This window comes from Passer domesticus, chromosome 3 (assembly GCF_036417665.1).
Source record: "Passer domesticus isolate bPasDom1 chromosome 3, bPasDom1.hap1, whole genome shotgun sequence".
In the NCBI taxonomy this organism is placed as follows: domain Eukaryota; kingdom Metazoa; phylum Chordata; class Aves; order Passeriformes; family Passeridae; genus Passer; species Passer domesticus.
Window position 1 is genome coordinate 6,693,355 of NC_087476.1, and position 26,449 is coordinate 6,719,803.

At 40.1% G+C, this 26,449-nt stretch overlaps 1 protein-coding gene across 4 annotated transcripts in view; it reads left to right on the forward strand.

Annotated features, from left to right (window-relative positions):
- CD2AP (CD2 associated protein) overlaps positions 1–26,449 on the forward strand; it is a 76,802-nt gene that overhangs the window by 23,486 nt on the left and 26,867 nt on the right. For 3 of the 4 annotated variants that reach the window (XM_064411749.1, XM_064411746.1, XM_064411747.1), the window contains exons 3-6: positions 14,807–14,960; positions 18,458–18,558; positions 22,528–22,648; positions 24,938–25,122. In XM_064411749.1, coding sequence (XP_064267819.1) covers positions 14,807–14,960; positions 18,458–18,558; positions 22,528–22,648; positions 24,938–25,122 — 561 coding nt within the window. Of the gene's footprint in view, positions 1–3,752; positions 3,872–14,806; positions 14,961–18,457; positions 18,559–22,527; positions 22,649–24,937; positions 25,123–26,449 lie in introns of those variants that run through there. The other variant, XM_064411750.1, reaches the window with a different exon arrangement.

Genomic DNA, 26,449 nt, shown 5'->3' on the forward strand with positions numbered 1-26,449 from the left:
CTGTGTTGATGTTCCTTAATTAGCTCTCAAGTGCTGTGTAGGGAGAAAGCCTCAGCCTCGGTTCTTTGTTGGTTTGTGTGTCAGCAACTTGTCCTGCTGCAAAGATGGCTTGGATGTGACATGTTTGTGTTAATTACCATGTTTGTTGGGTGTTTTCTTGTCCTTCTGCAGCTGTGGCTTTTATAAACTTTGTTTACAATTATTTCCATACTGGCATCTCAGCTGCAGGTATTTTTAACTTTCCAGCTGTTCATACGTGCATAGCATGGTTAGATCTCCTGAATTACAGGGGACAGTCAGTTTTCTAGAAGGTGTAGGGGTTTGGAGAAGCAGAAAGGAAGTTGTGTAGAAGAAAATGGTCACTTTTGTTTCATGACAACAGGGGTAACTTGCCTTCTTGAACTTTTCTTCAAGATGGTATGTTTAGGCTGGAAGGCTGTTGTGCAGTGGTGAGATCATGGGAAAGCATTAGTTGTTAGGGAGGTGAAAGTTGGGTGTTTTATTCATGGTCAATTTAATTATGGTTTCTTTGTAAAAGTCAATTTACAGGTAGCGATAGTTTGAGAGAATATTTCTGGTAAAGCTGTTGCAGAAAAGTATTTTGGTGGTGTGTTGTTTGTTGGTTGTGCCTCCTCTCAAACCATTCTCATTGCTGCTGTAGTTGGGTCACGCTGCAGGATCTATGGGATGTTACTATGACCAGACTGCTGCAAGTGCCAAGCCTCAGCAACTAAACTCAAATGCCCCTTCTTGGCCTGGTGTGCTGTTAACACCTGCAAGGTGTGGGTGGAGGGAGGTGGAAATGAGCTCAGGCAGAGCTGGACTTTGGCCCCGTGAGTGAGGAAAGCCCCTGGAGAGATGGATTTATTTGTTTGTGCTGAGAGCAGCCACCACCATTGGGAGTGGTAAGAACAGTGAGGGTGCTGACAAGAGATGAGTATTGCTGACTTCTCATGACCCACGTGAAAGGGAAGGAGCACAAAAGTCTGAAAGAGGACAGAAATGTGACCAGAGAGCACACATTGCTGTGGGCAGTACTAAAGGTTGCACCAAGTTTTACATCTTTGGTTGCAAAATTCTGGAGCTCTGCTTAAATATTTATTACTTCCTGAGAGGATCATCTTACTCTTCTGTTATGATTGTAATTTCATGCATTAAATGAGAATCTGGCCTGAATGCATTATGTGGTTAAATTTGTGGCTTTTTGGTGACATGTATATATTTTCACTGGTTTGTTAAGAATTGAACTGTGGCCAGGATATAGCCTCTCCATGGATGGTAAATTTTAATTTGTGCTGATCTGGAAAAGATTAAAATTTGAAGCTGAAAGTGCATGTGTTATCCACTAGATTTGCCTTTATGTGTAAAATTTCAAAACATAATAAATATGACAGATTAAACTGGGTAAACATGTTTTCTTTTTGAAATGTTAGATGTTATTAGAGAAGATAAATTTTTTTTTTTAAAGAAAGAAAAGCCTTTGATTTTCATCAACTGGAAGAGAATTGGGAGGACGGCTCTAATTCAAGCTAGTTTGTTTTTGCTAATGTTGTTGGTTTGTCTCTTCATCCTGTGTGAGGGCAGGAAAGGAGCTTGTTGCCTTGGTGCCAGCTGCAAACTGTCCTTGGTTGTTGGGCAGCACAGGAGTGCTTCTTGCCTGTTTGAAAGACAAGCAAAATGTGGACAGGAGGATTATTGCTGCCTGAATATGTTGGATGCCCCAGATTCAGACTGTATCCTCACTACTAAAGCAGATCAGTCCCCTTCTGTTCCCTCCTTCTGGGCTCTGCCCATACATTTGATTTACTGCCATTTTATGCCACTTCTCGTGCTTTGGCAAATGCATCTCTTCTGTCTGTCATACTAAGTGCTGTCAACTTCATTTTGGGTTTTTAAAGCAGGAAATAGATTTTTGATTATGTCCTCCTTTTATTTCTCAAGTCTTCTAAATATGCAGCATTATTTTAAATTGTGGTGGTAGGCTTGTTTCACACAGTGGTAGTGCAGCAGAGGAAGCTGAGACTGTGTTTTTAATTGAGTTGATTTGTTGTACAGTGTGGGTGTGCTAAGCACTCTGTGAATTTGAAACACTCCTGTGGAGAAGGGAATTGATGGAAGCTTCTTGTGGATACTGATGTGATGCTGATGCTTGGTACCTTATAACATCATCTGGTAACTTTTTGTTTGATTTTTAATTGCTTCTACCCAAGCCTTTTGGGTATTGATGGGGAGATCCTGGAGAATGACCAGAGCTTGGTGATATCTGGTTTCTGGTCCACCTGAGACCAGAATATCTTCTGTGAGCCCATCACTTGCTGGGTTAATGAGCAGTCTGAGATGGTCTGTCCCAAAAGGTGCAGTTCTTGGTGCTGACTTGCATAATTTTGCTTTAAAAGAAAGAGAACTGGTAGACTCAGCTAGAAGGAACCCCATAAAGCTTCTGAAACATCCTCAGATATCACTGTGCAGTGCCAGTGCATGGGGTGGGGAGTGGGAGGGGTTGTAAAGGTTGGCTGTGAACTCTGTGTGTGGGATGTCCAAAGCAGTCCCAAAACCAGGAGATGGTGGTAAATGTACAGTTGAGTACAAGCAGGTTAAAAAAAAAAGTGCAAACTATTACACTGCCTACTTGTGAAGCTCATTTCCTTGAATTCACTTTTCAGTGCTGCAGCTTCTTAAGTATGTTCTGCCTGTATTGCAGAGCTGGGTTTTGGAGTGCACAAGTTGCCAGTGTTATTAACAAAACCTCATCTGAAATTCCTGTTCAAACTGTGTGCATATCCTCTTTGAGTAGGGTTGAATTAGAGTTCTTGTTTCTGACATTGTTATTGCCATTTTTCTGCTTCTTCCTGTATGGGCAATTTTAAATAAACAACTTCATAAATTCCTGAAAGGATTTAGCAATGAAACCTAGCAGACTTTTATTGTTTTCTTTGAGAGCAGCTTTTCCTTTCTAAAGCCCATCCCGGTTAAAAATGTGCACGCATTTGTTTGTTTCCAGTGTGGTTTAGAGAAGTGTAGTAGTGCTGTTAGATGGACTATGTGAGGTTTTTTGAGATATTAATGTGTGTGGAATGTGGAAGACTTTTTGATTTTGGGTTGGGTTTTACTTCTGTTTGCTTCTAGACTTTATATAATATACAGGAACAGTTCTCTGAAAGTAAAGGTTAAGAGTCCAGGCCTCCCCTCCTTCAGGAAATCCCCCTCCCTCTCTTCTCTGGCCCAGTGAGTCTTAACTCCTTTTTTGCATTTACTTTGACAAGATGGACTAAGATTCATTTTTGTTGATTTATTTGTTTTGAGTAATTCTCTTCACTCTCCAGACACCTGTTGTTTTGATAACTGAAAGTGATGATTTGGTGTTCATCCTTCTGCTTATTTTCTTAAGCTTTTTGTCTCTACATAGCTGAGAAGTTTTTTAAGAACTGAAGTTCCTTGTTTTATTTCATTTATTGCTATCTTAGTTTAGTAAATAGTTGTATTGTGAGTAATAGGCTTTACATGGTAGTAAAACCAGTTTGATCATAAGCTCACGGCAGCAACTCGGATGAGGGAGGAGCAGTGGATAGTTTAATCAGTACCTTTCATCAGTTAAGGCAGAGAAGGTTGCCAGCAGGCTCTGGGGACATCGTGGTGAGCGAGCTGGGCACCGCTCTGAGCGCGTTTGGGCCATGCAGCCCCTGAGCCTTGGAGCTGGTGCAGGCACAGCCTCCTGCCTGCACAGGTGTGAGCAGCTGCTGCTGCTCTAGCGCCGAGCCTGGATCCTCTCCAGGTTAACACGTGAACTTTGCTCGCTGTGACATTCTTCCTCCCCCTAAATAAAAAAACCTCCAACACTGGGCGTGTTCGAGCAAATATGTCCTTGGAAGTGGTAAGCTTGTTTTATTTTCCATATGTTCTTACAATCAAACGTTGTAAACAGACTTTGTGTTTTGGGGGCAGTGAATGGAGACAGCATGAATTTAAAAGTTATGCTTGCAGTATGATTTTGAGAGTTTATTTAGTATAAGGTGTAAATTTTTGGTCTTAGAATTGTTCGTGTAATAAGATTAATTGGGGTTGGTTTAGCTCATGTCCCCTTCTGTAGTATAGGGAGATGCTTATAGATTGCATAGAACTACTTTGCTTGCAGAAAGAGTTCCTTTCTAAAAGGATGATTTGTTTTTAGTTGATTCTTTCTGTTCAACTTCCTGGTCTGTGTGTTTGTGGAAACTAAATACAGCCCAAGCCTCTTTTCTTGCCTTTTCATCACCCCTAGATGAACACTTCAGCGTAGCACCACTGACATACCTTCTTAAGCCTGTCTTGGCTGCTGCCTCTGTCCTGTGTTCTCACTGTTGGGATGCTGTTAAACACAAGTGTGCTGTGAGCCAGCGAGAGAAGTTTTGGCTGAAAGCTCCTTCAAACATAGCATCTTCCTTAATTTCTTTTCAAAAATTGACCTCACCCAGAACTTTAAACAGGAATCATGGAGTTGGGAGGGATGGCAGACAAGACAGACTCTTCTAGGTTAGTTCTAATCTGGGCATGATTCAAAAGTGTAGTAACATTAGTTAAAAAAGCTGATAAATGAATAAACTTTAAAGCAATGGGTATAGGTCAAGCCATATGCATTTAGTTTGAAATAACTAGGAAGTATTTAAGGAATAGAATAAAATACCTATTTCCAGAATGTTGGCATCTGCTCCTTAAAGTATTCTGTCCAAAATCTTTGCATCCGAGTAAGGCTTGGAGAAAGCAAGATATACAGCAATTTATCAGTCCTGTTGGTCAAATTACATTTCAGTTTATATAGCCTTTTCCTTTGCTTTATTGTTGTTTTGAAGAAACTGTCATCACTAGCAGTGGGTTGTGCAGGGAGGTGACACTGGGTGCTTGGAGCAGCACTGCTTCCAGGCAGAGTAGGCAGCCCTGCTGGTAAGAAGGTGATGTTTGCTTCGCAGCTGGCAATTCTTGTTTCTCAGAAACAAAGATTACATGCAAGATTGAAAGCCATATTAAGTAATTTCAGTTTCAGTGCTGAGTATATGAGAGAAGCACTGGGTTCTTTGTCTTCAGGCAAGGAGTGAAGCTGAGCACTCAGGCTGGTGCTTTAACACCTGTTGCCAACACTGTGGTGTCAACTCATTGTTTCTGCTGATTTTTCTTCAGCTTTTGGGGGAAACAGGGCCACTGGAGGAGTGGGGTACCTTGTGGGTTTGCCTGAGCTGCACCTGCTAATCCCATCCATTAGCAAATTTTGAGGGATTGAGAGAATGGGATAATGATGGGATTTTGAGAATGGTGATAATGATGCCTGTGCTTGTGGGGTGAGAGACAAGTCTCTGCTATCTAGCTGTTTTGGCCGGAATAAACAAGGAAACAGGTTTTTTTTCCAACTGGAATGTTGGTAATTGGCTTGGGTGAGCCTTACTTAGGATGTGGAAACTATTGTTTCTAAAAACAGCAGTAAAGAAAATTAAATCAACTGAAAACATTGACAGATACAACCAATGGTCAGCATTTTCACTGTCTTTCAGAGCTCACTGTGATTTATTCTTACTTCTGTGACTTTTCCAGTTAAGTCACTGGATTGACTGCCTGGGCTCAGACCAGTTGGGTCCCAACTGGTGAATTCCCTCTGTGATGTGACTGTATCTGGCATGAAGAGGGGAAGTGTGGAGGTGTGTTTGATTTAGCATTGTAGGGCTGCTGCTGCTGATCCAGCTCTGCCCACACAGCCACTTGTGGGCACCTGTGTGTCAGGATGTCTTTTCAGCTGTCACCACATCCACACAGGAATTTCCTTTGTTGGTATTGGTTGGAGATGTGTAAATTATTTCATATTCCAGGGCAGTGTAAGTGTCTTGTTTGGTAAGAAACAGCATGCAAGTGATTTACTATTTGAAATATTTGTCTTGATGTACTGTTAGATCTGAAATGTCACAGATGCTTTCCTCAAAAGTGAGCTATTTAACTGCAGGAAATTTGTTGAAATTATGTGCCCCTTTCCCTCTCCAAGATGACCTGTGCTTTAAGATGTTGAAAAAAATCACCTGAGAAAAAGATTTCACTGTGCATTCACAAACTATTGTTTTATTGTATGAATAAAAATCTGTGGTGTTGTGAAGTCTTCAGTGGCTGAATGTGAACACAGAATGGGGAAAACACTGGTGTTCTTGTAATATTTAGTATCTTTTCAAATATGAAAAATATATATGTTCATACATGTCAAGAGCATGAGAAAAATGGAAAGAGCTTTTAAGTTTTGGCTCAGTGGCAGCACTGATATGGAACTTTAGGGAACTTAAGGTGCTGTTCTGAAGGACAGCAGGATAAAGTGTGTTTAATGACCTGTGTGAATACTGCTTAATGTGCTAATCATTCCCTCTGATTTGAGTTATCTAAGTTTGTAGATTGTACCTGTGCCCCTTGCTTTCCTAAATGTCATATCAGCTTGTGATGCTGCTCTGTGGTAACAGCACACTCCTGGATACTCCCAGAGCTGCTCTGATCAAGTGTGATGGTTTGTGTGGAAGGAGCAGCAGGTTTATACATGTCCTTATTCCTGTACTCACGTGAAGCAGTCTGCTCCTTTGTCTGTCCTTATTTAGTTGTTACACTTGATTTGTGTGTAATTTTATAGCTTTCTCTCCAAGCACAGGAGCAAGGCAGCCATTCCCTGCCTGGAGGCTGCAAACAGGGTGTGCTTCATCAGAAGGTGTTTGCAGCCATCACTGAGTAAACTGCACAAAGCATTGCTGGCGTCTCAGGCAGCAGGGAATGAGTGGGCTTGTGCAGGAACATGACTTTTAAGTTTAGAGTTTCCCTGTGTACAGAAGTCTAAAATACAGCTATAAATATACGCTCTGGAATTAGCATATGTAATGAGACCAAAGAGGTCACTTACCCAGGTGCTGTTTGCTGTAATGTTTGTTACATCCCAGGAGGCTCTGGCTGCACATTCCAGCCATGTCATTGTAGTCCTTTGCCATATGTCTCATAAATCAACATCTGTGTACACCCAACACAGTTAATATTAAATCGGTTCTTTTGCTTTCTATGAGGTGGAATGAAGTAATCTAAGTGTGAACTTGAAGCTTAAACCTGCACAAGGGTAGCTGATCTCTGTCTTGTCATCTTCTAATATTTGCACCAATTGTGAATTTTTTGTTCGGTGGCTCATAATTTTGGAGGGGGAACTTAGGTCTTCTCTATTGTAGTGCTTTCAGTATTGAGTTTCAAATGTATGTGTTCCTTGAACGCTGTCTTTATTCAGTATTATGAGCTGATCTGAAAGTTTATTGTGGTAAATATTTCTAGGTTTAACAAGCTTTTTTGATGCTCTTCACTTTGTAAAAATATATTTTGGTGTATGTATGTGAATTCATTAGCTTTGGACTTGGTGTAATAAGCTTTTGAATTCTTAGAAACCGATGGTGATAAGCATGTTACATAGATGCTTTCAAAACAGGAGTAGAAAGAAAGCAAGATGCATTTTCAGTTAAAAATATTAGTTAATGTTTGAATCTCTGGTAATTCCTAATAATGCCTAATCCTTAACCTTTTCTGATATCTGCTGAGACTCCAGATTTATATTTTTTGCCCTTATTTGGCAATCTCTTAAGCATTTAAATTTGTGTCCTAGGCAAGACTTGTGAAGGGATGTGGATGTGTCAGTGTTTTAACTTGTGGCCATGAGTGAAATGCTGAAGGTTTTACAGGGAATGCAAAGAGGTGGTGCCCTGGAAAAAGGATGCAGGGAAGAAGAAAGCTGACTGCAACAAAGTGGAGGTAGAAAGACAGGGATGGAACAAGGAACAAGGGATGTTCTGAGTTGAGCATCACAGTGAACCTGTAGTGGTTACTGGATCCCACATTTCTCTGGACCAGCAGTAGAGGCAATTAACTGGGAGAAGGGAAAGGAATGTCTTCCTGCCTTCCCATGTGGGGGTAGCTGATAAAACACATGTGCTTTGGGAGCTGGAGCTCTGTCTTGCCTTCTGCCACGTGTGATTCTTGATTTCATTGATCTGAAGCACTATTTTGTGGCTGGTGGTTGACAGGACATTAACTGTTATTCTATAAAACAATTACAAGAAATATAATTAAATTCTCATATATATGTATTAGCAAATATAATAAAGAAGAGACGCAATCAACATTTTAAAACGGTTTTAGCTGGCTATGAACATGACAAGACCATAAAATATTCTTAAGGTATTATTTTCAGAAGTGTTTTAAAATGAACTCTTTTCTTAATTAAATGGTTGGGAAACACTGATGTAAAGATCTGTGCTTCCTCTGTTTACTCAGGTTAATTTAGGTTTCCTTGCTCTGCTGTTGATAGACCTGATGAGCTGACTGCTGAGCTTTCCTGCATGTGGGCTTTTAAGTTTTGCTTGAGGTCTCTTGTATTTTGCCAATATTAACAAGACTTCATGTCAGATTCTGTTTTGACACTTGCTTGGTGTAAAGTTTATAGGTATCCAATTCTCCATGACAAAACTGAATTATTTGTATATATAAAAACTATATGCATGTATTTTTATGATCTGTATCAAAATCTGAAAATTCAAGCCTACATCTACATTACCTCTATAGAGTGTTCCTTATGTAGAAAGGTTCAGCTCTTTGTCTGTTCTTGACCTTCAAGTATCACAATTATTCGATGGCTCAGGTTTTAGTCTGTAAATCTGCAGCAATTCAGTTAATTTTTTATGCTTCCTGGAGATCCCACTTATTCCACATGTTGCATATTGTGAGAAAGTAGTGATGCCTTGCCTGATTGATGATTTTTTCCTCCCACGCAAGGAGACAGTATAATTAAAATATCTATATTTAGCATAGATTATAACACATGTAAAAATGTTGGTAACTTGTTAAACAGTGTTGTGTGATGTGGGTGTGGTTTAATAGAAAGCAACAAGTCAGACTCTGAAGAGGCAGAGCCAGGGAGTGATGCTGCCTCTGTTGATTCAGCCTGGTGCTGGGTCAATACTTAAACCCACTGTTAAACATTCCCTACTTTGACCATAAATTAAGGCCCCAAAAATCAACCCATGACACCTGTTACACTCTCCAGGAGGTAAGTTGTCTTGCAAAACAAAGGTTATCCATCTTGTCTGTTCTTCAGATGGTAGCTGCTTTCATTTTTAGGTGATTTGTTTCTATTTTCAAGAATAATGTTTAATTCTCTGGAGGGTCAGGGACAGCCTCTGACCTCTCCCATCCGAGCTCTTCTCTTGCTCTGATCTCCTGAATGCTTCAGGGAAGGAGCTCAGCACCTTCTCAGCTCTTTTGGTCCATGGATTTTCTTGATGTTTCCCATTAGCTCAGGTAAAGTAATGAGACAGGTAGGAATAGATGCACATTACTCATCTTTCTTTAATTGGCTTTGTTAAATATTTTGCCTCCAGGCACCAACATTGAGGATGAGAAATCATGTTTTCTACTCAAGGAAGAGACACAGGCAAAATGAAAGATGTGGGATATCTAAGATTTAAGTGACTGGAGCTGTTCAGGCTGCCATGTGCTGTCTGTCTGTTGCTGTTACTAAAACTGGAAATGTGGTGCCTAAATAATCAGTTATGTGAAGATTTTTGTGCTCCAGGAACTGAGGTTTCATTGCTCTTGGAACAGGTTACAGATGACAATCTCTCCTCTGTAGCCAGCTGTACAGATTTTTATATGTATTTATGTACAGTCACATTTCTATGTGGTTTTTTTCAGGAGTGGGATTTTACAGGCTGTGAACTTGTATAAACAGAACTATTGCCTGTTTCCAATTCCTCGCTCTCCCCTAAAATGACAGGTCCAATTCTGAGTTACTTATTTTCTACTCAGTAATGTGAGTCATGGACTTAATTTGTCAGTCCATGAGTTCTTCATTGCTGTTCTGATGGAGAAGAGACGAGATAATTGTATGTGTAGGCTCAGACATCTATCTTTGTGTATTCTTTATCTCAGCCTCTTTAGAGATTGAGACCATTATCTGCTTCTCGAGATCTTGCTTTAAAATGTACTCAGCCACTAAGAGTAATGCACATCATTTTTGCACAAACTGATGTTACAGTGGAATTAATGTAAGAAGTCTAAAGATGATTGTTCCTTGTATAATGGCATACATAGGAGGAGATGGCAGCTGATGCCTTAATATTTATGCTTGAAGAATCTAGCTAAGGATTTAGCTTTGCTGGATAATGAACTTCTCTGTGCCCTATAATTCAGGAATAGACTTTGTATTTTTAACTCTTGGCCTTTCAGACACTCTGACCTGCTTTCTGCATCTCCAGTGCCTGCCTGATGTGAGAGCTCTTGGCTTCTGGCGGGGGAAGGAGGAGGAGCAGCTGTCCCCGCTGGAGCCGCGGGCGGGCAGCGCTGCTGGGGGAGGCTGCTCCTCTCGCTCGGAAATAGGTCAGGACTGCCCGCTCGTTCTAGCAGCATCTAGATGCATCGTGCATGCATTTGCATGTGTTGCATTTTTGGCTGCATATAAAGGATAGTTCTTGCATCACACATTGCTGCATTTAAACGATTTTGAGAGTTTTATTTGTAAACATACACATTTCTTTGAGGGATTATTAAACCGCGACAGATGCAATTAAAGCAAAAAACACTTCTATTTTTGGCTAGTTAAATTTATATGCTTATATCCTTTTTTTTTTTTTTGCCTATCAGGCTGCAGTGAGTTTGTAACTGTTGTGAAATACACATTTAGTGGAGATTATGAAAACTTCAAATCTTTATGACTACTGCTGCAGTTCACAACAGAACAAGTGGGTGGTTGCTTCCCAGTGGAGTGTGTTTTACGCCAAGACACAGTCTGTATTGACCTTGTACTGCCAAGTCATAAATGCATAAAATCTGCTCTGCTCATGGAAACACTGACAAGCCTTGAACTGCAATGGACTGGCAGAATAAAAATATTAAAATTTCCAGCTGCAGTTAATGTCATATTTCCATTTTGGTTTTGCTGGCTGGCAGTGGCCTCACCTCGGAACAAGATGAAGTGTCCTGGAGCTTTTTGTTGGTATTGTCACAACACAGACTCTCTTTGATAATTTGGGTATGAAGGCTGACTTAAAAGCCACCAAAAACAAAGAAAGAAAACTGCCTTGTGAAACCCCTGGACAGGAGTCTTGGGCATGCTCAGGTTGGGTATAGTGGTACCTCAGAGGTGAGAACTGTGGCTGTGTCATTTTCAACACTGAAGTTCAAGCAAGCTGTTTGGAAGAGATGTAAGAATTGCAAACTCTTATTAATGTTTTTACCAGGGCATGAATTAATGTTTGCATCAGTAACTGTCAGTTTTGAGATATCCAGTTGGTCTTTGTGTAGAAATTACTTTCTTTGTGAAAGGAGTCATTAAGATCATACCCAGGATGAAGATGCTGGCAGGGGTGATGGATGTGTATGTCAGAGGATCCTGAAGTGTGCTTTTGAAAATGAATCTTTTAGCACTTCCCTGCTCTTAGAAGACTGACTTGAACTACAGGGTTGTGGTGGAGTGGATCACATGCAGGTGTGGAGACCAGGGCTTCCTGAATTTGTTTCAGTTTGGTTTAATTTTAATATAGTTTGTAATGCCCCAAGGAAGGATAATTAATGTTTCAGTTCTTCTTTACCAAGGAGAACAAAAGAATAGTTCTTGCTTTACAAGAGGTTTACAAAGGGGGTAGAGGGTTAAATATGAAAAAAGCTGTTCCTGACCCGTTTAGGCATTGCTTACTGACACCTTCTGTAGTTCTTTGTCACAACTAGATTTGAGCCTGGCTGCTGTGGCAGAACTCTCTCGTGTGGTTGTTTTTTCTCTCCTTGCTGCAAAGCAGCTCCGTGTGATGCTCCAGTGCTGTGTTCTGATACACAAAGTAAAACATCACTGTCAACTCTGATTCAAACCTGGCTGGTACCAATCCCATACCCACATCTATCTGCTCCTTGTAAATCTGACATTTGCAGTCTCTCTGCTCCTGTTTTTATCACGATCACCTTGAACTTCTCCTTGCATCCTCTTTGCTTTTGTGTGTCTTGGATTAGGATGATTTCTCTTAACTGTGTATTGAAGTGTCACAGCTTTCCTGTGCTGGCTGTGGTAGGAAGGTACAGAGAGTGCCTTCCTGGTGCTGCTGGGCTTTCCCACTGTCTCATTGTTCTTTTTGATTGTTCTGGCTGCTGAGGAAATTCTCCTTCAGTAAATCTTCAGCCTTTGCATCGGGCAACAAGATTTTCTGCATGTAATGACTACACACAAAATTATTTTAAATCCTATTTTTTTAATGTGGATATTTTAAAATGTAATTCCATTGTACTTCCTGCTAAAATTCTCCATTGTCTGTGTTAGACCCACAGCATTTTCTACCTGTCACTACTTCAGGTGGATACTCAAGCCTGGCAAGAAAGTTGCTCAAGCATTCCTCTTTTTAGTTTTGGATCTTTGGTCATTTGTAGTGGGCACTGCTTTTGTCTGAAATAATTTCCTATTATTTATACCCTATCCATTATTTTGCTGCCTTTGATGTTGGACTTAAAAGCATATTGTCTGTTTAATTCAAATTACTGATTAAGGTGGTGCTTATCTCATAGTATTTTCTAGCATTTGGAAGTGGTTGTGTTGGTTTTTGTTCTTTTTTCTTCTAATAAATAAATTTAAAAAAAAAAGTCATGTTTTTGAACAAGCTGCCTGTGTGGGGTTTCCCCACTTCCTTTTTGTATTTCTGTGCTTTTTACAAAGCAATTGAAGCAGCTGCTTCTGAAGTCTTTTGCAAAGTCCTGACCTCGGGAAGGAGCCTGGAGCTGTCTCCTCACTAGAAAGTGTCACAATTGAGAAACCTGGGGAAGTACTAGTTCCTGGAGCAGCTTGGAGATTTAAAAACCTGTATAAATTGCTTAGGAAAAAAAAATTAAAAATCCAGAGGCAGGCAGAAGCACTCTAGGCAGATTTTCAAGTGCCAGTATGCTTTTAAGATGAACAGAATGGCCTTGTCAGCAATGCAGCCAGAAAGGCATTTTGGAGGTGAAAAGCTTTTCAGCTGTAGCCAAATTTTATTGCTTATGGTTTTATCAGACTTCTAAGTAATGGGCCAAAAAACAGCTGTAGGCATGAGAATGACAAAAATCTTTGAAATATGAAATGTCTGCTCAAATGAGAGGTAGACAGGATACTATGCTGTTCCAGAGGGGTTAGTTTTTAGTTTGTTTTGGGGTTTTTTTGAACTTGGAAGATGGGATGGATCTGAGCAGAGCTCAGATCTCCAGGGCAGCAGTCAGCATGGAGGAAGGAGAGTAACAGCAGGAACTACTCCACTGTTTTCTAAAAAGCCTTTTTTATGTAATGGAGATGAGTGGGAGGAAAAATCCTGCTGTCTGTAGTCTTGCTCTGTTCTTTTGAGAAATTGGAAGATGCTTTGGTCTGTTTAACTTGAGGTTCATAGTATGTTTGAAAGCATCAGTGAGTGTTCAAACCTGCTGAATTTTCCAGCTGGATAGCTATAAGTAAGAAAGCTGGGCTGTAGTAGTCCAAAAAGCACCAGACAGACAGGTCCTAGGGAATATGTTTCTCATATTTTTGGCATTTTATCAATGTATGGGCTTTGTTGTCTTGAAGCTCATGTTCAAGAGTTCACAAGACATGAGTAAGTGTATATATATGCCTTGCCAATTCTGTTTTCAAGTATTAAATATTTTATTGCAGCTGTAGCTGCAATAGCTCATGGAGTTGTTGACCAGTGGCTACTGATGGTGGATACAGGAATTGTTGTGAAGTGGATCACAAAAAGCTGCAAGTACTTATGGGTGTTTGCATCCCCAGGGGTGCTGTGGAGGCAGACAAGACCATGGGTGCAGAAAGGGATTCAGCAGCTCCAGCTGCAGGCACAAGAGGGAGGGGAGGTGATCCATCTCCCTGATGGAGTCCTTATGGGTGCTCTGGGAATGTGGGAGGATCTGAGCTGCAGGAGCTCTGAAGAGCATCTGGGATTTTGGCTGCTGGAAGCAATAGATGGGCCATTGATCCGACTTAATGGGTTTGGTCTTGTGCAAAGTGATGATTTCCTTCTTTCAGCATATATGTTCTCCAGTGGAATCCTATTAAATGAACTGATGCAGTAGAGTAACTGTTGCTGCTTGGCCTTTTTTGCTGCTTGGTGCTTTCATGTTGATAGGCCTCTCAGTCTTGTTTGGCACAATCAATTTCAATGCTAACATTCTAATTTAGAAGGAGAGTGGGAGACATTAACCAAAAAAAAAATGGTATTTCTGTTATTTTCCTCTTAGATCTTCCCTCTCACTTGCTCCCACTCTGTTTTTTGGGGCTCCCTTTCTTTTCTGCTCACATCTTTCAGCAGTGCAACTGCATGTCTCATCTGTAAACACATTGGAGCTTTCTGGGGCAGAGATGATCACCTAATATTCTTTTATGTATTAAAATTTTTTAGTACCCTACCCTATGGTCAGTCATTCAAGTAATATTTATATTCTTAAAAATGTTTTCAAATACAGTCTGTTATATAAAAGTTGTAATATGAGACTTCTGGATTCAAAGCTCCTTTTGTGAGATTTAGAGTAGATAGCTAAAATGCTGCCCCTGTTTCTGATTTTTCTCAGCATGTTACCTGTTTACTAACACAATTGTATGGAAAGGTCAAATTTATTCCAGTCTTGGCTATGTTTAATTGTAGGATGAAGGCCATGATTTTTGAGTATAATATGTCATTATACCCCAAAGGGTAAGTACCTGAAATGTATTAGCCTATGGTACACCTGTTTAAAACCACTGACCTCTTGGGTGATTTAAGTGGCCTCTGAATCTTTTAATCTCTTGTTTCAGGAAGTTAAGAAGGATGTAGAGCCCAAGGATGATGCTGTGCCACTCAGGAGGGAGAAATCTGGCAATGTAGCCAGCCTTGTGCAGCGTATGAGCAGCTATGGGCTCCCAGCAGGAGGATTTCAGCCTCATCCCCCGTCCAAAGGCTTCAAGAAGAGTACGTGGTCTTTCCAATTCCTTCAATTGTGCATGCTGCTGACGTGCATTTTTAAAACAAACATAAATTATTTAATGCATGACTTAGTTTTAAGGTTACGTGGAAAACTAGTAACATAGGAGGAAAAACTTATTCAGAGACAAATTTTGCTCCTGTATGTATGAGCAGAAAGCTTAAATGTAGCTTTTAGCATCAGTAATAGGGATGAATTTTCTGTGATCAGGATTTAGTTTCCTTCCAGATGTCAGAGAGCTCTGTTTGTATTATCAGGTACCTGAATGGAGAGCTGCAGGCTTGATCACGATAATAAAGAATTTTCCTGTGGCCTTTTTAAAAGAAAAGTTGAAACATGAAAACATCAAGTTTTACTACAAATTCAAGACTTTGACAAGGAAACGCTGTATAGTTCAGATTCTTCCTGATAGGCTTGCTTCTGGTGTGAAATAAGGTGCAGTTTGTGGTGTTAACAAAAACTAGTAATTTTCCTTTTGTTCTAACAGACAGGATGGCAGGAATGTAGCACTGGTGCTTCTGTATCTTTTTAATGCCCGTTTTTATATCAAGGTGACTGAAGCCTAGAGCAGAAAGCTTACCATTCCCTGCATCCAGCAAATAGGCTTGTGATTTGTATTTGGTCATGCCAATCTGTTGTAAGATAGTGCTTTAAATTGCTGTGGCTTCCTCTGTCTTAAAAGGTTTTGAAGTAATTTATCATTTCAGCTTGCTTTAAAAAAAAAAAAAAAAAGTTCAGAACTTACTGGTTCTGGCATGTTTATGCTTTGAGGTTTTGCCTATATTCCACTAGTTGTTAATTAAAACCCTGAAACAGGACCACCACCACCTTTACAAATTTTTTGAGACTTTGTTCCAGGAAACTAAGGATATAAAATCACTTTTTAGTGACTCTGATCTGTATGTGCATGTTGGCAAAAGCATGTAGCTGCCTGTTGGGTGTTTACACATCAGACTTTGGAAAAATCCAACCTGAAAGATTAATGCTGGTCCTAGATAAATACAGCCAGGCTCTGAAAAGGAAAGAGTGTGATCTTATGGGTCCTTCCAACTGGAGATACTGTAGGATTCCGTGAACATGATCTGATGCCAGTTCAGCTGTCAGATGTTGTTCTGGTCACCCTAACCCTGGAATGTTCCCGTATTTTCCATGTCACATCCTCATGCTGGTGGCTGTGTCCAGGGTAGAAGGTACAGCTTGGTCTCAAACTCTGCAGGGCTCTGGCTGCTCTCATCCTTCTGGAGAAAATGGTGTTCAAGCACTTCCCTTTAGGCACACAGCTGTTTACCTGGTGCAGTGACAGTCTCTGCATTTCCATTTCACTTGCTGTTCCCTTTTTCCTGGAAAATTGAACAGCTCCTGCAGATCCTAATTGCTATGTGCCTGGGCAATCACTTGCTTTCCAGAGCTAAGTTGTCTTTGTGTTTCTGGTTTTTCACTTGCTGAAATGAGGTTTACAGTGTTAAAAACAGAGTTAAGTTTCTTTCATGCAGCTCTCCCTGAATTCAGGTATTTTTGTGTCAGGTGGGTGGTAAGCTGCAGGCAGAATTCCTGTCAATTAGATGTCTGCCTGTGTTTAGCAGAAAGAAGATACCGAAGGTGTGCTAAGTAACAGCAACAAAGAGCTAAATTTGGTTTACCCTATACAAAACAAACAAAACCTGAAGCCAGACAAGTTGTTTTGGAAAGGGACAGAATTGCCTGCAGGCTGCCAGCCCAGCAGTCCTGCAGCAGCACGTGAAGCTGGAGTTCTGTTCTCTGAGAGGACAGGTTCCCTTCCTCGGTTATTCTAGGGATTTTCAAAAGTGGGAGGCAGTACTTCCTAAATTGTGTCACTGGAAACAGACCTCAGAGGAGAGGGAGGTTTCTGGATGTGAAATGCATCCATGGGTTCCCTCCCACTCCCATTTAGATATAATTACACTATGAAAAGGAACACTGAGATCAAATTTATGCCAAATGGCAGTGACTTTTAAATTTGCCTTTTTTTTGGTATCAGTTAATCTCCTACCAAACAGAAGCCTTGAAAGCACTGCAGGAGGCAGTAAAGGCTATTGAACCATTTATTGCAATTACTCTGAACTGAACAATCCCTCTGGGCTCGTGCATGAGTTCCAGTGGAGGTAAAAGCAGGGTATATTATGTGGGCAATTATGTGTTACTAGAAATAACCCACAAAGCTTCATATTTCTGGTTTATTTGTTTCTTGCATAGACATACATCAGCATGTAGAAAATTCTCAATTTGGTGAGCTCTCTCTCAGACATTTTAGATGCTGGTTCTTACTCTGATGCCTGGCCTGCTTTGTACTGAGATGCTGGGTGTGGTTTTCTAAATGCCTTGCTCTGGACTTTGAACAGTGCTGTAAAAAGACAAGGATCAATCTTGGAGGCAGTATCTGTGTTTTGAAATGCTTTTACACAGCTAATCTTAATTGCTGAAACTTGAGTGTGGAAGGAGAACAAAGTATAAGAGAGAGAGCATGGAAATCACACAGCTCCTGTAAGCTTAGGCTTTACCACCTCAAGCTTTTGACTGATATTTTCGTTTAAACTGCGGCAGATTGTTTTTGAGGAGGATAGGGAGCATGCATGGGTCATAACTCAAGATGATAATTGCCTTCAAAAGCATGCTGGCTGCTCTGTTGTGGAAAAGGTCTGAAGGCATGGCCTCTTGTTTGAAGGAGAAGTGCATAAACTGTCTGTGCTCAGCAGCAGCAGCGCTCCAGGATATGTGCAGGGTAATTAGGCAGTGTGGGTTCACACCACTGTGGCTGCAGGGCTTGAGTTCTCAGAAGCCACTTCAATGCCCTCCCCTCTTAAGATGTCATTTTGCCTTTTTAATGTGTGCAGCACTTTAATGGTATGGAGCAAACAGCTGAAAACTGCACTTGATTTTAATCTTGCCTTTGTCAAAGACTGCTAATTGATAGTTTAAATTACTAGATGCCATACTGGCACTGAGAAAAGGTAGGGTTTCTTTTTTAATTCACAGAGAAATTAGTTCAGATTTTGAAATATGAGCCCAGCAAATATTGGCATTACCTCAAAGCTGTGGTCCTTGTTAGAGGCCAGAAGGTCTGTAAGCTCTCCAGTGTGGTGCATAACAAAAGTTGTTCCTGCTTTCAGGATTACTTAAGGACTGGAGGCTCAAACTTGCACTTTTTCTTCCAAGTGGGTACTAACTGGCAGTGATTGCCATTCTTGCAAATTTTGGTTGGGAAATAGCTTGAGAAATCACTGTAGTAGGGATTTACTTGACTTGCTTGTGTCAACATGTTTTTTATAGCAGGTTGGTAATTGGTGCAGTGTTCCTTTATCAGAACTGTGGCTCTCTAGCCTAAGGTCACCCAAGCAAACCACAAAATCAGGATCAAAAGCTACATAGCTTTTTGGAAGTTTTTCTGGGTCTTCAGGAGCAGAGTGTAGGAAAGATGAGTTCTCCTGTGTGAGTGTTCTTACTTTTGGTGTTTCCCTTGGATCAGGGTCCAAGAAGCGGCAGTGCAAAGTGCTCTTCGACTACATCCCGCAGAATGAGGACGAGCTGGAGCTCAAGCTGGGGGATGTCATTGACATCGTTGATGAGGTAAGCTGTTCTGCAGAGCTGGCCTTTCATGTGCTGAGAGTCAAACCACTTTTTTGGCTGATTATTTGTATTACAAACATGTTGGGAAAATAGCATGGGAAGTAGTGGTTTTGCAGCTAAAGTTAATTCTGGAGCTTTTTCTCTCAGGATCTAATACTAAAACTATGAATACTAGATGTTTAAAAGAAATATTTGATCATCACAGTAATAAATTGTGATCTGTTACACAGATTCATTTTTTGAAAGGGTTTTGCAGTTCTTTGGCCCTGTCTGTGTGATCCTTGGCTTTAGGATGCTTGTGGTAAAACTGTTGGACAACTTTCTTTAGGCTGACATACTCCAAATTGGTATAGATGAAAAATGTTATTTGACTTGATCTGGCAGTTTCACGTTCTCTTGTAAACTCATTGAGTTGGAGTGGTGGTTTCTTATCTTTTCTTACCCACGTGCTTCCTTGGTGTCTGTTCCATTCAATAGCCGTGAGTGTCTCTTCCAAATGTGAAATCTGTCAGGGAGGGTGTGGAAAAGATCAGAGTGATTGTGGAAGGAATCATTTTAGAACTCGGTTGAAAAGTTCTGCATGGCAGGCTCTGACCTTCACTGGTGCCATCTCTTCCTCTCTGAGGAGGGAGAGTGAAGCTTTCTTTCTGTTGTTGGTGGTGCTTTTTCAGTGGCTTTATGAGACTGTGCTTTTCATGTGCCTGACCCTCTTGGGAAGAGAGTGCTTCACCTAGCAGATGCCAAGGAGACTTCCATTTTCCTAGCAAGGAAAAACCTATGCCCTTAGATGCATTTGCACTAATAATTCCAGAATTTAATATCTGAGAGTAAACAGAGCAAGTGACTTGCAAAACCTGCTCACTAAACTCGCAGTTTCATAAATACCTTTGTGTGTGGGTGTTTTTAGAGGAGTGTTCCTGGGTAACCTCAGCAGTTTAATTTGTGGATGGTGCCTGCACTGGCAGTTGTGACTGGATGGTCCAGTGTAAGCATTTATGAGAGAGCACATGCAGTGAACTATTGTGGAAATGACTCTTTTGCTTGCACATGTCAGCATCTGTAATTATTTTCAGAGGGGTGTGCAGTGTCATGTACCAGAGATGGCCAAGTAGCCAAACAGAATAAAAAAATTAGAGCATTTCCTTATCTGGTTTCTTAAGAAAGTGTGGATTATATTTTATTATTTAGTTTTTTTTTTTGTTATTTGCCATGCTTATTCTTTTTAATGATTTGAAAATATGTTTTTGTAGTACCCAGTCTTGGCTACTTATTTGACAAATTTTTAGGGAAATGGTACCTGATAGAAAAATAGTGCAGTTTACTATGATCACAGAGCTGTTTGCACTGTTTTCATGTGGTGTAGAAGAGACCTAACAGGTGTAGACTGGATCTGTCTGCTTCATGAAACTGTACTGATGGGACCAGAAGTGTAAAGAATGGTAGAAAATACTGTCCATTGGTTGTGTAATATGCTGGCATAACTTGCTTTAGGTAATTTGTCCTTAGTACTATGAGATAGTTTGCTTCTGTGAATGTATAAAAGTGCTGTTTCTGTAGATGCAGATGACTTGTAACTGTTACTTCAAGGAAAAATTGTTTGGTCACCTCTTTCTGTGGGGAAAATAAGAAAATAAGCTCTGTGAGGGGATCAGCTCTGTCAGTTACTTGAAAATAATTCAATATTTAGCCCTAGATTGGTTTTTGTAAATTGAGTTGATATAAATGACACCACTGATCATGAAATCAGAGGTGAAGGCAAATGGGTTCAGAAATTAAATGGTTGATATTGATAGGGCAGAAGTAACTTCTTGGGAAGAAAATTGTGCTGTGTTCTGGCTGAATCCACAGAGCTTTTTGTTTATAGAACGTCATGTGGGTTTTACACATGAAGAACATGCACAGAGCACACGTGGTGACTGTGTCATTGCTCTAAAACCTTTGTTTCTGCTTTATATCTTCCCCTCTCTCCTGTCAGGAGCAGCACTTAATAGCAGATTTATTTTTGTAGTATTATAGTTTTAGTATTTGCATGCTGCTTTTTCAAGTGAAATAAAATATCATATAACATCATTAGGGAAGATTGTAGTAAAAAAAAAATAGAACAACAGATTGATAAAGCTGCTTATTTCAGCTTTCTGCTCCATTTTTTCTGTGGAAGTCTGAGTTTCTTGTACAAATAAGTCAATGGATTCACATTGAAAAAAAAAGTTCTGGTGTGTGTACCAGAGCTGTACCTCCCTCTTGTGGAAATTGGATCATATGATAATATTTTGGAATGGAAGAGAAGGGTTATGAAATTGTCATCTGTGTTGCTGCTGCTAACAGATGTGCAGATGTTCTCCCCCAAAGCATGGAGAAATTTTTTAACCTGTGTCTTAATGCTGATGAAAGAAACCTTTTCTGGCAGTAGTTTGTGTGTAGTCAGGGATTTATATGAAGGCAGTGTGGTGAGGAGGCTGAGTGAGTGTGCCCGAGAAATTTTGGGTTTGTTCCTGAGAGCCTCTGAGTTGGCATCACTTTGCTTTGCTGTAAAGTGCTTTGCTGACCACGTCTCTTGGCAGAAGAATAAATGGATGCTCAAGTCACTTTCTGCATTCTGTAACCATTAAAAGTCCCTTTTTCATGGCTCCTGAGTGAGTGGTGGGGGTGAGTAAAGGCATTTTCAGTTTAGTTTTCTGTTATGTGTTCCATTAAATCTGAGGTGCCAGAGCCTGGGCAGCACTTGCCAGAAATCTGTGCTTAAAATTTGTTTCAGAGGACCAGTCTCTGAGTTTGAACCATCCACACCAAAGCTGTGTTTTTGCACCAGGATGCCTTTAAAAGCAATAGTGCTCTTTTCATTGCCTGTGTCTGCAGCTGCCAGGTTCTCCTTGGGCTCTGCTTGCCTGGAGGTGGACTGGCATTTAAAAACTGTGCCTGTGTGTCAGGCATAGTGACCTAAAAAGCCAGGCTAAAAAAAAGATAATGCAAACAGCTGCTGCTTGGTTTGCTTTTTTCCTTTCCTCTTGCTTTCCTTTCCTAAAAACAGCTATCCAGTCTCAAAACAGGGCAACCCAAAAAAAAGATTCTGAAAATTTACCTTAATTCTAGTTTTTAACTAGTGCTCATTAGGTAAATAAACTGAATTTATTTAATACATTTTGAAAACTGTTCATAAATTCAAAGGGCACAATTCTTTGGCATCATTTTACCCCACCTCTTCCTGCCCTGCTTTTGCTTGTTCTGCTTTATACCATGTGGGGTATTCCTGATAAACTTTCCAATATATTGCTGGCCTTAGGAGTGCTGTGTGCCACCACAGAATTCTCGTGGACTTGGTGAGGTTGGTCAGCTCTGATGGGCAAGTTCTTGTGGTGCATGTAGGGCTGGGCTGTGCTGGTCAACCTCCTGCTAGAGGGAGTGGATAGCTTAATTTTCAATTTCTCTGATGTCCTGAAGGACTTTTCTCTGTTCTACCCCACATGAAATTTTATCTTTGAAACTTTTCTTTTGATCAAAATTGTGTGAAGCTCTTCTGTGGATATGAGGCCAGTCAGAGAGCAGGACTTGTGGAAAGTGGACAAGACAGAGGAAAAGACAGATGGACAACAAAAACACATAAAAATTTCCATGGACCCACAGACTCAACGTTTCATCTGTATTTCATGAACAGATTAATACCTCTTTGTTGTGTTAAATGTGCAGTGCCTCTTACTCTGTCTTGAGAAAGTTGATGAACATATTGCTTCTTTTTAGGATTAACTGGAATGGGGCTAATCTCCTGTTAGGATCATTGCAGTAGTGATACAAGTAACATTAAATTGTTCTCTTCCTCTTCTTTTTGTCTAATCCTTCTACATGTTTGGTAGGTTTCTTTATAAAGAAATTGTGATAATTTGAACTTTCTCCAAAGTTGTTTGTAGAGTTTGTATGGAATTTATAGGAATTTCCTTTTACTCCATTGGTAATGTGCAAAATGTTTCTATACAGGTAGAAGAAGGATGGTGGAGTGGAATACTGAATGGCAAGGCAGGGATGTTTCCTTCAAACTTTGTGAAAGAATTGGAATCAACGGATGATGGAGAAACACAGGATGCTCTGGATGACACAGGTAGTGTTCTGTTTGTTAGAAACTCTTAGCAAAGTAATTTTTGGTTTCTGGTATAATTTGGAGTATTATGGTTAAAGTACAACAAAGTTGTAAAGTGTTCAATCTTCCTAAGAATGATGTTCCAATTTCTTTCCAGAAAGTGTTAATGCTGAGGATTCCTGTCTGCTCCCACCTTCACTCATAATAAAATTGCAGTCAAGTCTTAATCTTGCAAATGTGTGTTATACACTTTATCACTAGAAATTTTATCATATTCAAAGTTGATGTTTTTTAGACTTAGATATAAAATTATTCTTCTGTTTAATAGCTTTTTTCAGTCTTATTCTCACAGACATGAGCTCTCCAGAACAGAAAATTCAAGTGTTTAACCAAGTCATTTGGGAATCAAAACAGTGTGGAGAGCCTCAACTTAAATGAGTCCAGAGGAAGACACCCCAGTTCTTAGGCCTTAGATTATGTTTTAATCTAACAATAAGGTGTTTTTAAGGCAGGATTTACATTTGGCTGTCCTTTTCTGGCCATGACTGTGTAGCTGGGGCAGAAGGAGGTGCTCTGTGGCTGAACAATAGCTGAGTGGTGCCAGGCAGGTCTGTGCTTTACAGGCAATTACTCCATTCCCTTGAAAATGCACTTTAGAAACATTTCAGTCTGTGAAGATCAGTTTGAAGGGGACTTGTGATATGGTATTGCTGAAACAGGAATGGTTTTTGGGAACATCATAGCAGGAGTTAATTGATTTTTAAAAGATAGTGGGCTAACATTTGAGAAAAACAGGTTGTTTTCTTTTACCTTGTGGTAATGTGCACCCTCATTTACATCGTGTCCAGTACTGATTGCTTCAAACAAGGGCTTGCTCAGACACAGGGAAGAGCCTGGCTTGGAATTTCTTTTTTTTTGAAATTGTGGAAGTCACATTAGCATAAAATAAGAGTTTGACTTGAGCAGTCCCAAATAGCTCAGTTGCTATTTCCTTGGAGGTCAAGTTCCCTGAGTGTAGTGGGGTCTGGTGCAGTGAATTTACAAATGGGTATGCATTGATCTTAATTCCTGAATACTGAGATCAGTGACACTGCACAGTAATTTGAACTAATTGTATTTTCTCTCAGTACCTAAAAGGTTGGAGTGTTCAGTCCCCCATCCCCCAGGGGTTATATTTAATGCTCATTACTTTCACAGTCAGGGTCCCTCCTCACCCTTGGGAAACAGGAACTTCCTCTTTCACTCACCTGTGGTCATTCAAAGGTGCAGCCTGGACTTTGCCCACCAAAGGGATGTTTAGCTGTCCTGTGAGGTATAAGGGGGATATAACTAAATAAAGAGCATCTGGGTAGGCAAAAGGTGAGCAACTGAAGTCAAGAGCAACTTAGCTTCATGGTACCATCAAAATATCATAAATTGATGATAGAAAGAAGATGCTTTGATCTTTATTGCAGTTCATAGGCTTGCAAGAACTTGACCCAAAGGCTAAAAGATGTGGAGGCCATTTTGACTTTGGTTTATAAAAGCTCTCTGTTTTCACATGACTGTCTCCTGGAATTCTGCATGCAAAAGTTGCTTGTCTATGTATCCTAATTTGTGGGCTTTACATAACCATAATTAAAAAAACTTAATAAGGTTGCAAAGCTCTTAGTAACAAAATTAAGTTGTTCTCTGAAGTACATTTCTGGGGGGTGGATAAATGCTGTCCCTTAAAACTGAAAGATTAACAGAAGTGTAAATAGTTGAATTATCCAGCAGTGATTAATTTCCAACAACTGTATCTGGTTTGAGTGCTTGGAGCATTTTGAGCAATAAGAAAATGTCTCTTTGTTTCCATGAGAGGCATCACTCTGCCACTGAAATACACTCTGTTTTCCTGTGACAGTTGAAACATGTTTGGATTCATTATGGACCTTTATTGATTATTGCTTTCTGTGGTTGTAGCTGTTCAAATGAGAAGCTTTTAAATGTTGGACTAAAATGCCATTTATGAGAGTGCGTAAGCAGCGTTTCATAAAACTAATGGAAAACACTGTGGAGCCTGAGTGCTAATTGAAATAGCAAGAATATTAGTGAGCTGTTGATTTAGTTGCCAGAGTAATCAGGACAAAACTGGTGTGATTTAAGTTGGTCTTACATTAAATACAAAACGAGAACAAATGTGAGGTGTTACAGCTGCAGTGGTGTTCCTAGAAAAGCTCTTTATCAGGAGCAGTGCACAGTGCTGTGCTACTTCCACTTTTTTCCCAGAAGAGCAAATGAATAATTTCAGCTTTTAAAATAGCTTTCCCTTTCTTATTTTATTTTCAGAGCCTGTTTTTAATAGTCCTACCTCACCTGTGACCTCTCCAGGAAATGGGAGTGAACCTGCTGTGGGACCAGCACAGCCAAAGAAAATCCGAGGTGTTGGGTTTGGAGATATCTTTAAGGAAGGTTCAGTGAAACTTAAAACAAGATTATCCAGTAATGAATCAGAAGATAAAAAGCAAGATAAGGTTTGTAGTGGTACATATTGTTCTTTTGAGATTTCCTGTAAAAATAATTTAGGAGATGTGGAATCTGACCATTACCCTCTCATAGGGCTCTTGCCTATAAAACAAAACAAATCCTCTTGAATATGTTTCATAGTAAGTTGTATTTAACATTGATTCCAAAAGGTCTATTCAAATGTCTTGGTATTTAAACTATTAGTGACTGAAAACCAAGCTGATACATAAATTCTCTTTTCAGAGCCATGTGGTAAAATACACAGTGGCATCTCAAACACATCTGCAGTGTGAGGCCCCTCTGGTTCACCTTGTAACAGATTGTATGTATAGTCTGGGAGAAGATGAAGTCTATCAATATAAATTAAACTTGTCTTTTAAAACAAGGAATATTTTGGCATTTCTTTGTGTTTTAGCTTATTTGGGTTTTTTTCTCAACTTTTGGTGGATCTTGAGATTGCTGTTCTCAGTGTCAACTGCCATTACCTTCAGTGAGTGCTGCCAAGCTTCATAAATTACTGGTTGTGTAAACCTGTAAGCCTGAGAAATGCAGTTCCAGAATTTTGCATTTTCTTTTCCCCATTTTTTTATGATTGAGTGGGAAAAGGAGCACTTTTATTCTTTGATGTTTGAATTTTGTTTTGATCTGAACTCAAGAGTGCTCTTACCCCTTGGAAGCACAGCAACAATGCTCAGTTCTTTAACTTGAACTTACTATTCCAAAAGCTTATATATGGATTTTCAGCTTTTGGTAAATTAAAGGCAGCTGAGATAGTCCAGAGTTTCAGTTTGGACTCAGGTGATCAAGAAGGCTTTTAAAGCCTTTGTCTAGTTCAATTTTTGTTTGTGGGTTATGATCATTAGTGCTGTTCTGGTGAGTGATTTGTTTTCCTCTGCCATGGTAGTAATTGTAATGGTGTAGGGCAAAAAATGAGGCGAGTCCCTGGGAGGAGGGAGGATCAGAGGCTTCCTTGAATGTGTTTTCCCTCAATAGCAATGCTCAGAGCAATGGCACGGTGTGTGTGGTGTTTGTTTCTGGTCTGGTCAGAGCATCAGATGATTTGGAAAATTTGCAAGTGTGTTGCCTTCTGCTTAAAGCTTGGGGAATGTTGCTTCCTAAAGAAGGTGTTTAGAAAAGGAGGTCGGTGGCAGACCTTACTGTGACCTTTCAATATAATATAGGTGGATATACAGATGGAAAGACTTTTTCCTGAGGTTTGTAATGAGAAGACAAGGGGCAGTGGCTTAAATTAAAAGACGGGAGACTTAGGAAGAAAAGAGGGGCGGTAAGGAAGATGTTTTTCATGGTGAGGGAGGTGGGATGCTGGAACAGGTT